General features: G+C 34.5%; 1 protein-coding gene across 10 annotated transcripts in view; it reads right to left on the bottom strand.

Moving 5' to 3' along the window:
* LRP1B (LDL receptor related protein 1B) overlaps positions 1-14,476 on the bottom strand; it is a 666,036-nt gene that overhangs the window by 242,054 nt on the left and 409,506 nt on the right. For all 10 annotated transcript variants that reach the window (XR_011098017.1, XM_068687099.1, XM_068687103.1 and 7 more), the window contains 5 exons: positions 11,811-12,033; positions 9,261-9,432; positions 7,109-7,252; positions 5,457-5,693; positions 248-428 (listed from right to left, as the gene is read on the bottom strand). Coding sequence is in view for 9 of the 10 variants with exons in the window: in XM_068687099.1 (XP_068543200.1) it covers positions 248-428; positions 5,457-5,693; positions 7,109-7,252; positions 9,261-9,432; positions 11,811-12,033 (957 nt within the window). In the remaining variant the exon portion in view is untranslated. The remainder of the gene's footprint in view (positions 1-247; positions 429-5,456; positions 5,694-7,108; positions 7,253-9,260; positions 9,433-11,810; positions 12,034-14,476) is intronic.

Raw genomic sequence — 14,476 nt, 5'->3', positions numbered from 1 at the left:
CACTCAATTTGTTCAAGCAAAAAGTGAATCACATTCAAATTAACTTGACATAGGTTCAGCTGTGTCTGAGCATACACATTCTTCTCAAAGCTTCAGACAAGAATTCTTGAGAGGAATTAGAGATATAGACTAGACTACTGCAGAATTTTAGACTACCATTTGGCTTTACAGACCCATCCTAAGCAAAATTCAATCCTGTATTTATCCTATAAAGATATGAATTAAACATGAATAGACTACTCCATACCCATTGACAGGATCAACAACAATTCCTCTAGGGTGGGACATGTCTCCCTCCAACAAAGTTTTCCGACTCTGAGCAGCCTTTTCCAGTCTGGCTACAGCAATTGTTTTCCTGTGGCCATCGTTTGTCCAATAAAGATTATTTCCAATCCAGTCCACTGCTATGCCTTCTACATTATCGAGATCTGAGAGAGAAGGGAGGGGCAGTAATAAAAGATTAATATTATACATTCATGTTCTAACACTATCCATTAATGTCAATAATGGACAATATCTTATACATATAGCTAAATTAGATTATTTTATTGAATTAATTATATTTGCTGAATTACACTACTGAAGTTTGCTGTGTCTGTCAGAATTAATTTTTGCTGAAGACAACCTACTGGCCATAAAATTTGTGTATTAGGCCATAAGCCCTGCATATGCTAACTGTAATCAGACTCAGACAAAACACTGTTTAACAAAATCCTACTTAACTCTTAATTTTAACCCAAAATTGTTATATCACCCAAGTCAGGAGAAGCTTCGAGGATTAACTGTAGTATTCCATCTAAATTATCTTGTTTTTACCCAAATAAAAAAAATATCATTATTTAAAAATAAATAAGCAAAATATACATTGTATATACATTGACCGTGCAAAGCACAGAAGCAAGAACATTACGACAGTTTGAGTAATTCTCCACATCTATGTACAGGAGCATCATTAACACAGCAAACAATATACACGCAAACAGTGTGCCCCAGCAGCATCCCCACCTCTCAGCGCCCACAAAACACCTTTACATGTAACCAGCCCTTGACAATCCCATTAGTTTTGGGGCATGCTTTTCTTGCTCCATCTTAACTCAACCAATGCTTCAACACTGCCTGCCACCCCCACCCCACCACCTTGTGGCAGCTGGGGGTGTCCTTCCATTGCTGGATCCCCAAGGTTTCTGGGTCTGGTTGTGAGTGCCTCAGGGTTGTTCTGAGCCAAACACCAGCCACCAGCAAAAGGAGGCACATGAAAGAGGTCTGAGAGGCCCAAGTGGTGGTACCCAGTGGTTACCTGACTGCCACTCACTGCAGGGTCTTCCCAAAGCTTTGCTCACTGTAGCAGTCTTCTGAGGTAAAAGGATAGGTGGAATCGCTCATCCTCCTATATCACTCCTACATGATTTGGCACAGTTCAGGTTGATAGTCTGAGTTATCTTTACCACAACAAAATTGTGCAAGGCTAATGCCATACTCTAAAACTTTCAAATTTCGTCACAAAAGATGCCTCCCCATAATTAGTAAGCACTAATGGAAAGGCCGTACTTACTAAGTTTAATAATTTCAGCATAACTATGAGGGTTTTTTTGCAACTTATCAGACCTGTTTTCCTTGGGACAAACTCTTCACCAATACTTTATTTTTTTTTTTAGATGACAAACACCTTTACTGACTATAGCTGTAATAAATTATTCCATTCCCCACAAGAAACCAGTGAAATTCTTCATAACAGATGGGAATGTAAGGCACTTATACCTAGTCACAATATACATAAATTATTTAACAGACTGCAAAAAACTTACTGCTTACTATAACCCATAGATAACGTACAGGGTACCATCAAAAACACACCAAGATAAAATATGAGTTTTATCCCAAAAATGAAATATTGGGCTTTTTATAGACTTGGATGCAATAAAAGCATCTATAAAAGGTGTCATTATAATCTCAATAGCATTGTAACATGACAAGTGACTTCACAGTCCTTTTGTTGAACAATGTTTTTCAGAGAGTTGTAATGTCACTATATCCCTATCAAGTTAGCAGAGACATAATGTTTTTACGTAACATTTTTCCTAAATTTTATAACTATTTCCTTTAAAAAAACACAAATGCATTTAAAATGCAATGTTGAAGTACCTTAAGAATATAGTAGAGATATGCACTGTATTTTCAGATCTAAAAATAACAATCCCCTTATTAAGACATATATTTCAATAAGTATTTTTCAGTAAGAGCCTACTAAAAATATCATGACAGCTATGTAATACTATTTAGAACTTTTTCCCTTATCAGTATCCCCTGATATAAAAAGTATATTCCCTGTTTTCCCTCAGTACAATGGACTGTGGACAAACAGCACAGATTAATAAAGAGAAATATACAGATGAGATATTCCTTAAAAAAAAAAAAAAGTGTGTGATTAGTGTGTGTAATCATTCTATCCCAAGCATATTGCGTATGTTACCTTTAACACTTGTGGAGATGTATGTAAATGGAGGTATATGCATGTAAAGCTGCGATGTATTTCACTTTTTTTTTTTTTTCACAGTTTTTTTTTTTTGTCTGATTGTTTTCTAAATTTAAACCTTGAACTGCAAAATACACTGTACCACTGCAGTGACCTAACAGGAATTCCTAACAGGAATTAAACATATGTAACATCTAAAGCTCCCTTATTTAGATGAGATTATTTTTATTTTTTTTAACATGGGAACTGAAGCTCAAATACAAATATAAGATTTTTAAAAACTCATATTTCTAAAGGCAACAATTTGCCATATTGGTTTTAAATGTATAAGAGATTATAAGCACAGTATGCAATTTCATACAGAATGGCCTAGCTCCATTAATGTCAGTTAAATCATGTGCACTAATGTTGCCTAAAATACTACACATAACACAAGCATATATATTTTTTAAAATAGTTCTTCTGTATACCAACCAGCTAGACAGATAGATTCCAAAGATCTGTGTAGACTTACCATTACCTTGTTTAAACAAAAAGTTAGCCTTTGCCCATCCTTGCTAATATTTCCAAGTTTTCCATGATATAAATCATTAAGGCTTACAGTGACCTCAAATAACATCAGGGAGTCAAAGAAATGTTTTTTTTTTAAAAAGGAAGAATAAAAGAGGGAGAGTGTGTGTTTTTGGCAGTCCAACTGAACAATACTTAAGTCCCTTTAAAAAAAAAAATCTGTTTTGTTCCATTTTTTAAATTTAAAAAATGTAAAAATGTATTTAAAAAGTAAGTCTGAAACTTTTATTACAGCATTTTCTGTTGCTGATGAAAGTACACTTATTGCAGTTGCGCTGCCAACTCTGGGATAGGCCTTGCTGTGGGCTGTCAAACAGTTATCAATACTACACAGCAGTTTATTTTCCAAAGTGAAGAATAAGAAATCACAGCTGAAGCTGTATCGGAAATCAAACTCCAGCAGTGTTAGGTGCTCAGCGTTCTCAATTGCCAGTCAACAGCTTGTAGGATCAGGCTCTCATGTAGGCAAACTGTAATTATCTGAGTTACAGTGTTGTTTGAGCTAGCATATCTGTTCTTGCAAAACCTGATAGTCACAAAAAATGACAACTTCTCATCTGAGAAATGACACAGATAGAGCTCCTTAGCAGCATGCTGTACAGAGCGAGTATTAAACCACCTCCTGACACACCTGATTTTCTCTAGTAGCCTTCCACCAAGGAATGATTTAATCTATCCCTGCTGAGCTCTTGAGAGCTGACAGAAATAAAAGCTGAGGTGGTATGGCTGGAGGCCATATTAATTTTTAAAATCATGATAAATACATTAACAAGTGTTCTTTAAACATTCCTTAAAGTTATGAAAATACATCAAGTTCTAACTTACAATATAAGCTTCTGGAAAATCAGTGAGGAAAGAATGACACTGATTTTATTTATTTTTAAATATTAGGAACACTAACAATACATCATTAAGTAATCCACATCTCTTTTGGCAGTACTTTGGCATTTTGCTATGTTGTATTTACGAAGAGTAGAAATTACAGTTAAAAATTATTTAAAAGAATCTCATCAAGTTGTTGATCTGGTATACAATGTTTATTCATGTTTGCATGTTTGATTAGGCTAACCTCAACCTGTCTGACACCTTTCAGCCAGGATACTCTTTGGTATGACCGTGAATGTTTATATACTGTCCACTCTACCTGCACTCCACATTTGGATTAGCTTGTTGTAAAATGAAATGTCTGTTGTTTAGTTAAAGTTCAGCAGTAGAGATTCGGTGATGTATGTTACCCATTTCCATACACACAGTGAAGAATTACCAGATTGGCACCTGAGTGTTCATTATTTACTCAGACAGCCACCATTTATTATGCTATCACCAAGCTCCTTGTAGCTACTCCTGAAGGGATCTGCATGCAGACTTTGAGGTCTGTAGAGAGGAGAGACCTTATATCAAAAAAAAAGCACCACAGCACTGCAAATGAGAGAGTTGTCTCTGAGACAGCAGGATTAAAACATGGGTTACGAATCATGGGGAATGAAAATCCCTCCATTAATGCGAAAGTATTTTAGTTACTTTCACAGTCTCAAGCTTCAATTTACAAATAGAGACGTTAAGCTCTATGAAGAGCAAGATGGATATTCATGCTGCTTTTTTTTTTTTTTCTTGAGTACTAGAAAAAAATTACTGCAGAATGTATTTCAACTGAGGCAGTAGCTACATCTTGATGAAGCAGTCTTTCATGAAAAATGTCTGTTAAAGAAAAAGAAGGGTTGACAGTCTAAAGGTTTAGTTAGTGAAATAGCATTTAATATGAAGAGATGTGCCTCTAGACCAGGGAGATTCTATGGTGAGAGGTGGAAACTAGAGAACTGCTGATAGTTTTTCTACTTGCTATAATATACAGTACAAATACCTTAGTTCAGATTCTCAAAAGTGTTTAGGTTTTCCTGTTGCTTCCACAGATACAAGGAAAAATACATCAGAAAAGACAAAGCTAAATCACTTTTTTTTTTTTCCCCCCTAATTAGTTTTCAAGTGATAGCACTACAGAAAGTCTTCCTCTGCCAATCTACTTGAATAAACTCCAGAAACCACATTGTGATACAGGTTGTAAGTAAGAAGTCTCACAATATTCATAAGGACATTGGATAGTTTAGTAAACAATTACAGGAATTACATTATGGATCCACTGTACCTACTGAAAGAATGCAGTGGAAATGCAGGAGTATAGGCTAAACAGAAAGAATTTGCAGCAGAGCAATTTAACCAAACTTAGCATTCCTGCAGTATAGAAAAATAAATAGGAAGTTCTAAAAAAAATAAATGTATCCAACTCTGTTCAAGGTCTAGTTTGGGTCTGTTTTCAATAGGTGATTTAAACAAAGTTTTAAATTATCTGTAAAGGTCAGTTCAACTTCTCCTGAGTGAGATTCTCTGAATGTCACTATCAGTTAGCATTGCCTACCATCTTTGAGGATTGTTTCTCGCTCTGTGCCATCAATTTTCTGTCGTCCAATTAGGAAACTGGTAGTATCAGCAAAGTAAATGTAATTGGTTTCGGCATGGAAGTCCAGGGCACGAGGATTGACTAAGTTTTCTATAGGGATCATGTATTCATCAGATACTTTGGTATTCAGGTCCATTCCCCGTATTATTCCTGGGCGTCCCTTCCCATAAAAAAGAAACAATTCATTCTTTGGTCCTGCAAAAGAAAGATTACAAACATAAACAACTGATGCTGCCTAATCTTCTTTACAGTGCATAATGTCACTGTTTAATTAACCAGCACAATTAGTGGGGGAGCAGGAGCGTTATTCAATACCAAAAATTAAACTTTCATATATTCCAAAGGTATCTAAACTGAAGAAATCTAGCTAATTACATTACCTTAATTAAAATACAAATTACTTCAGTGAGCTGCTTACATCTAATTATTTTTTCTATAAAAGTTCACACTGAAAAGAAATGCTAGATCACAGAATAACTTTGCATCTAATGTAAAATGCACATATATAGCACTGCAGACATTTAATTTTACAATTCATTAGGATCTATCAGGGTAATGTAGACCACGACTGAAGCAATCATTAGATCTAACAAGACTGTAAACTTCAGCAAATTCAAAACACCATTTTTTTTTCACCTGAAGTTTCTCAGACGCAAACAAAAAGTTACGGTAAAATTCTTTCAGATGGGAAGGAATATAACAAATTGACATGCTGACTTCCTTCATACTCAGATACAAAACATGGATACTGATATTTCCTATTTTTTTTTATTTTTTTTTTTATTTTATTTTATTTTTTTTTACAATTTCCTTAGGTAGGTTAATTACAAATAACTGAAGTTCGTTAAGGAGATTTTCTTAAAGATACTTACAAAAATCCTTAATACTTCATGCTATAAGTATAGCTCTTAAAATTGTCTAAAACATATTCTTTTCCCAGTGCCTCTCAGTGGTTTTTTTTGCTGGAATTGTTCATGCAAACAGGGAGAAGATTGACTGAGGTCAAATGCAGTTATCTACCACCATCCATCAAAGCATTTAGTTGCATACCTTTCTTTTGAACTAAATCAATGTCATTTGAACAAGAAATCAGACAAAAATAGACTCATAGAATCACAGAATGGTTTGCGTTGGAAGGGAACTTAAAGACCACCTAGTTTCCTCCCTCACCCTCCCCCCGCCATGGGCAGGGACACCTCCCACCAGACCAGGCTGCCAAAAGCCCCATTCAGGCTGGCCAGGGATGGGGCAGCCACAGCTTCTCTGGGCAGCCTGGTCCAGGGCCTCACCACCCTCTGAATGAAGAATTTCTTCCTATAAAATATAAACACGTAGTTTATACTTTAAAAAAGAGTAAAACTGGGAACTTGTGATGATTTTTTGAAGTCTTTTAAAGAGCATCCCTGATTTGTCACTTCTGTGAACTGTGAAACCATTTTAAGGAGTGAAAAGAGTATATGAATCAAATGTCAAGTACACGTTGCAAAGCAGTTTTACCTGAAAACAGCCCATGTGACAGCCCATATTGTTATTGATTTCAAGTTAAACAACACATTAACTAAGACCTGAAATATTAGCATCTGGCAAACTGTTTGATTTCAGTAACATACTTTTGCATGACCTGCCATCGCTTCCCAAGATGAAGCCAGTCCTGCAGCGACAAGTCCGTGTTTTGTAGTTGCTGCTGAGCAGACAGATGTGCGAACATCCCCCTGGCATTCCATATGGGTCCGCCTCACATGCATGGCTTCTGACTACAATGAGCAAAAAACAGCACAATGGAAATCCAGTTATGGTCAGATAACATTTCTATATGCATCAGTATGTAGAAAAATTTAGACAGGGAAAAAAGGCATTTTTTGTTTTGTTTTGTCATGATAAGTCTTTCCTCATAATATAATTACAAAAGAAGGTGTTTTTTAAGGTCATACCCAAAGGGGACAAATGCATATATCCAAAGGACCATCTTGTACTTATCAAGCCTACAATGCTGTATGGGATAACTCCTTTCTGAATGAGTTTCTGTAGAGTTGTTTGCTGGGCAACACTATGTTGGGATACATGACTTTATTTACCTTTATTTGTTTGTTTGATTCTTTTTGTTTGTTTGTTTGTTTTGTTTTGTTTCAGAGCAGAGTGAATCTCATGCCAAATACCCCATTACAGTTCACTATATATTCAACAACATTACACAGCAAATTTTTTGGGGAGACACCTGTGCAGAAACTAAAGAACAAAATAAGTCTTGTAGCATTTTCCTCATGTTTGGGACAGAAATTCAACTAAAGCACAGCTCTAAATTAGCAGATTAATATATCAAATACACTTTTAAATATTATTTAAGGCAAATAAGATCAGAAAACAAAACAAAAACTATAATTCTATTTTGTATTTACTACACTGACTTAGAAGAGGACAACAGTATTTTAGCTCAAAAACTGCTTTTCCTATCTTTCTCCTTCCCCTCAAGCTTCTTAGTTGTTTTATTTATTTATTTTTAAAAAGTAATCCAGTGGTTTAAGATCAATATTGTTAAAGGTATACAGACACTCTACCAAGTTCAGACAGCATTTACAGCAAATCTTGACAAGCAACAAACACGTCCATTCAAAACAAAAGGAGCTGCAGAGTGAACAAAGGGCAAGAGGAACAGATTAATCACAGGATGTAATAAAAGATTACACTGTGCTCATGTCTCTGCTATACTATACTCAACCTCTCTGACTCCCTCAGGGGTGCAAGAGGGAGGCCTATAGCAAGAAGAGAGTCTTTGCGGCCTCCTTCAGATTCTGACATCTGCAAAATCAATGCATTCAGATATAGAGTAAAAATTAGTTCACCCAATCAGTTATAGTTTGCTATCACTTCAGAACCATCCCTAAAAGCAGTCAGGCTGTTTAATAACATTGATGTTAATCACTAGAATTGGTGTGTTAGCTTTTACATCCCAACAGTCACGACAAGGATTCTAGTATTTACTGCTATCAGTCATATATTAAAAAAACAAACAAACAAACCAAAAAAAACACTCATAATTTTGGATCTTACTAACTTTGTGCAAAGTGCCCACAAATCATACTGATGTTCTGAGAGCAGAAAGTTATACAATCAGACCTATGATTCAAGTCATATGGACCTCAGAATTTGCCATTTGACCAAAAATTCTGAGATTTTAAAAGTTTTTCTTTATAGACTAAATTGGGGTTTTCTCCGACAAAAGTCAAAGATTGTATTTATCAAAGTGAAGGAAAACTTAACGACAATTTCATGTCTCACCAATGACTCTGCTGACAGGTTGGAGGGCTACCTGACTATATCTCCATTATTTTTGGCAACTCCAAAGACTGAGGGAAGGAATTTTGACTCTCTCAGGGGGTATAGCCTGTGCAGAAAGCAGGTCCAGAGAAACGAGGAATCTCCAAGGTCAGATACCCAACCAGGTGGAAAGTATCAGACGCAACAATTCTGAGTGTTAAATTCTGAAAGGCTGAGCATGTGGATCCAGAGCATTTGCAAACCAGGGCTCTTAGGCTGTTCTCCAAGCTGAATGTTCAGGAACCAGTGGTGATAGGAGGTCAGGGAAGGGTGAAAACTGGCAGTGAAGAAGACAGAAGACTAGGAAGATGAAGTCACAGAGAGTTCTGCTGTAGTGTCAGATTTTCACTGCACCTTGTGAGACATCTTTATGGAAGAATAGTCTTCAACACACATTTACCTATTAGCTCAGTTTACATTTCCTAGGAAGAGGAATTTTTATCTCACCTGCTGTTTGAGTTCTTTTCTGGTACACACGAATCCCTTTAGCATTGTCAAGTCTTGTAAGAGACTGAACATCAGTGCCATTATATCTGTTTATCTGTAAAATGCTGAAGTTATCTGAATTAACTGCATATAAATAGTTTTCAAATACTGCCAAACAACAAAGATGCCTAACCTGGAAAAGAGAGAGAGAAAAAAAAATAATTATTTTGGCTGAATATTGTAGGTATAGCTATGTTTTCTGAACATTAAATAATAATGTGAAATGCACATGGCAAACTACACAAAATAGTTTCTCAGTATGTTGATAAAATTAGTAAAAAATGCATGGAAACTACACTACAAATGTAGTTCACACTCTTTTAATCGACAGTTTATAGTGACTAATGTTTTATATAAGAAAGGAAGAAAAATAAGAGTATTTAGCAATGTGTATTCATTTAGCCTTGAATTTCCTTGGTTCTCTGTCTTTTAAATTAAAAACACCTGCATACTGTGTTAAGCACAACAGTTTATATTAGTATTAACTAATGTTAATTAACTATTAATGCCTAATATTAACTAATATTATTAACAACAATTCTCTATCATTAACTAATAAATCTAGTAAATACAAATATTTAAAGGAGTCTATGAGTTGAATTAATGCATTTTTTCATTGTGATATAATCAAATACAGGTAAATAGTAGTGCGGAATAGTCTATCTGAACTTTCTTTCTTTCTTTTTTTTTTTTTTTTTTTAAGTAAATAAATAAAGACACAGTTTCCCAAGCTATACCTGAGATTCTTTTGTTTGATAGATTTGAATATGTTTTTCATCACACTCTACTGCTTGTTTCTCAAAAAACAAATTCTAAAATTTTATTCATCTCTGATGTGCATGGGCACACTGATTAAAAATTACCTAAATTTAGTTAGTCAATTAGCCAATAACAGCTCAGATATGATGTGTTCAATAATCTAGAGGTTATGCTTGATTTCTAGATTTGGTATATTTAAAATATCTCACTGAGCAATCTTGAAAGCAAGAGTTGGCTGGCAGATGTTCACAAGCTGAATATCTTACTAGTGTAATCAATAAATTATTCACCACAAAGTATTTACTCAGCTGATTTACTCCCAAATTCAGACATACCTCACAAAAGAAAAACAAAAACAACCCAAAACCTGTTGTGCATCAAATATAATCAGTGCATCAGTCCTTCCTGGAAATTACCCCAAGCTGACCAAATCTTGCCATTGTATTCTGCTTTTAGCCATTTAAAAGAAAACAACTGAAATCAATTGAAGTATTTCATTAAGACCCAATAGAAATACAATCCAATTAGAGTAAGACCAGAGATAAAAAAGAAAACAGACTTGAAAATAATGATGAATCTGTACCAAATTGTTGAATTCTCCTCTGCATTATAATCCTCTTTCTTTCCTATTACCATTTGCACACAATTTAAAGCTTTATTATTTGACTCCCATGAGAGCTTTATATTTACAATATTAACAATGTGACTCTTTACAATGCACCTTATAATGCCTTAATTAATTTTTATTTAATTTATTCGTTTTGGCAGTTTTTACTTCTCATAAAGATTTTCAGCTATCTTATGCATGACTGGAAATGCTTGCTATAAAGAACAATCCTTTGAAAGCTATCCAGGCTATCAATCAGAAAGGCTGTATCATTTGGAAAGCATGCGTTTTGATATGCTTGTACTTATGAAATAAAGTTTAATCCCTAAAATTTCTTTAGAATACTTTGCTGATTATGCCAATTATTTGAGTTTTGGTAAACAGTGTGTACCTAGAAGCAAATAAAGAATTACAGCAGAATAGGTAAATAGGTATCTGCATGTATAGGTAGCTGCACACCCTGTTTAACCTCAGGCAGAAGCAGATGTGCCCACACCAGCTCGAAGAATCTAAGTAGCAATCAGCCAATTGCTTGGTCTTTGCTAATTTTCCCTCAGTTTCCATGAGCCTTGCAACTGTGTGCAATTGCTACCTACTACTCCATTCTCCACCCTGAAACAACAATAATGGATTGATATATTCCTGTTCAAAAACTCATACAGTGTTAGCATTTGTATTTATGACTGAACATCTGGATCAACTGGGAAAAACACCATTGCTATCAACAAAATATGATTTAAGGGCATCCTGATCGGTCTGAACAGGTGAATATCTGTTGCTATTCTCCTGTTTCTTTAATATTCTTCTGCCTCTTAGTCTGCCCTTCCTGAACTGGCCACGATAACTTCCTGACGTTAATAATTCCCTAGTATATTTCCATTGCCTCATATTTTTTCTTCTGAAATCTTTTACAATGAGGACTGACTTGCATGGTGCATTGTTAATGAAGCACTGAATGGAAGTTTGTTTATAGGTTGCAAAATATGCTAAAAACAAAAACCTGTAGAAAACAAAACATGTAGGTGGTTCTTTTAATGTCTAATGCATATGAAGCAAAAAGAGAAAAAAAAATCTCAAATTACTGTTAGCATTATGCATGTTCATTTATTGGTATCATTTTCTTACATTTTCATATAAATACCTACTTGTCTGCCTTTAATTACTGTATGTCTCTTTCTCCCTTCATAGTCTACAACTTCCACATTATCCAGATAGATGTCAACCCAGTACACATATTTATTGATGAGGTCTAGTGCAAGAGCAGTTGGCTGTTCAATTTTAGAGTCTACTATCCATGTCCTGTTCATTCCATCCATGTCACATCTCTCAACCTTGGCAACGTTCCCATAGTCTGTAAAGAAAAGCTTTCTGTAGAAAGAAAATAAAGTGTTGTAAGTTTCAAAGGGTGTGAGCATTGTGCAAAGCTCCTGGTGGCACTGTGCAAAATAAGTTTTGTTGTTTCAGGGTCTGTACCTAATCTACATTGACAATCAGTGATTAACAAAAAATTCAACATATCCTCTAGCAAATTCACAATTACAAGACATTTTCTTAAAGCAGAAGGTACAGAAGTTCTAAATGCATTTCCTTACACCACAGGTACACCCCTCATGTAGTACTCAATTTGTTTTTAAATGGTCAGTATACATATGTACAGAGACTATATTAGTACATTAAATATATCTATATATCTACTATTTATTAAAAACATGGTAAGATAGTTGTAAGTACCAGAGAGTGGCAAAACCATGAAGCACTCGGATGGTTTGTAGAACAATTTGTTACATACAAGGTATTACAAATACAGTGATTCACACCATCAGGCTTTTGAAAATATGTTTCTAAAGATGCATTAGGCTGTAGTGTATTTATATCACCTTGGAATATTCAGGACAGGACTACCAACTATAAAAAAACTTTAAAATATTTCCACAAATCCAATGAGCCATTCCATTAAGAGTAATAGGAAACTATCTAAGATGTAAATGTTCCTAGTGAAGCTTCCCAACACAATCCTTCATTAGAATTCAGTAGATTTAGTACACACAAATCAATCCTGATTAATCTGACAATATTTTAACTAGATTAACTATTTGTGAGATTAAATTGCACTTATTATCAAAGACCACCTTGTCATGATTTTAACATGTTATAAAGAATAATATGATTCCAAAGGGAATGTTACTTAAACTACCTGGAGAATCAGGACTTCATTTGCAAATGAAGTGAATTATCTCCTACTTATTACCATTTCTGGTAATAACACTGCATCAACACTATATAAGGCATGTTTATGTTGAAAAGCAGTAATTTATACCCTTGTAACACCTCATAGAAATTCAGCATTGTAGTATGTTTTAAGCTAGAAAGAATACATGGTTGCTGAATAGCTAAATGAGACCCATGTCATTTATTATTAACATCTTCAAATAAATAAGAATACAATTTAAATGTAGTTAAAGAGTGTTTCATTGGAAAAATACACAAATTAGAACATCAGTAAAAATATCGAAGGCATAAGAATTATCTGTAAGTACAGCAGCTGTCAAATGTTAAAATGAATTGATCACAGAATCATAAAGTAGGACTTGAGGAGAATTTGAAAGGTCAAGTAGTCCATCACCAGGCCATAAGGCAGAGTAAACTTTACCTATAACATTCTTGAGGGATAACTCCATTCCTGACTGGGAATCTGATTAATCAAAATACTTTTGAATTCCTGTCTCGTCCTTTGTTGTAATTTTGTATCCCAGCTGTACTTTAAGAGCATTTTAAAAAGCACACATTTAACATTCTGGCCCATGTAATCAAAATGTGCACGCTACAGATGATATGCAAAGTAAAAAAATATGTCTGCAAAGCAAATATTTCATTTAGAATGAAAACAACCAAAAAAAAACCAAAAACAAAACTATGTGACTATCTGTGTGTATATGTATTTAATCAGCAATAACAAAATCAATACCTATTACATTTAAAATAAGTTGTTAAAGCATTACATGTACTCTAGTTGACAATCTTTACTTTTGGGGATCAGATGTAGATTATTTAATGGAACTTTATATCTCAAGATTCAATTATTCAAATCAAAGCTCATTTTGCAATCACAGAACCAAAATGTGTTGTTGCTGAGATCAAACACACATATATCTGTATACATTTCTGCATACATATATACATGTGTATACATATGCATATATATATACACACACCTATATCTCTGTTGGTGTAGATATAGATCCTTATATATATACATACATACACAGGGCAGCTACAAAGACCTGAAGCTTGACTTCAAGCTGACTCTTTACTTGATTGCTTAGTGCACAGTATTCTTGCTCAAGATTAATGTTTCTATGTGATGTCAGAAAACAGACTAATTCACAAGTTAGAAATGATAATTCTTTGCCTTTTGCAGCTATTTCTCTCTGGGCCATTTACAACTGATCTCTTTTTAGTTCAGAAAAAAAAAAAAAAAAAAACTGTACGTCAGAAAAAGTAGATACAGTAAAGAGAATCTAATTTAAGTTGCTTGTCCACCTTTCAGGGATGGGGAGGTCATTTCTTAATTTTCTAAATACCTGGTTTATATTAACACCCTTTGTGCTAAGGGAGCTATCATGTCTTAAATGTGTAAATAAGATACTTTTTATTTTAAAAATAAGGACTCTTCTCCTGAAGACTGACAGTAATAAAACTTTATCTTTTAATGTAGAGGCAAAAGATAGAACAAGAAAATAATTGCCTAACTACCGTTGTATGATCAAAGCACACAGAAAATTAAATTAAGGAAATTAGATACTTTACCATG

Source organism: Anas acuta, chromosome 6, assembly GCF_963932015.1.
Source record: "Anas acuta chromosome 6, bAnaAcu1.1, whole genome shotgun sequence".
Classification (NCBI taxonomy): Eukaryota; Metazoa; Chordata; class Aves; order Anseriformes; family Anatidae; genus Anas; species Anas acuta.
Note: the sequence above shows the minus strand (reverse complement) of the source record. Positions and strands in the feature narration are given on the sequence as shown.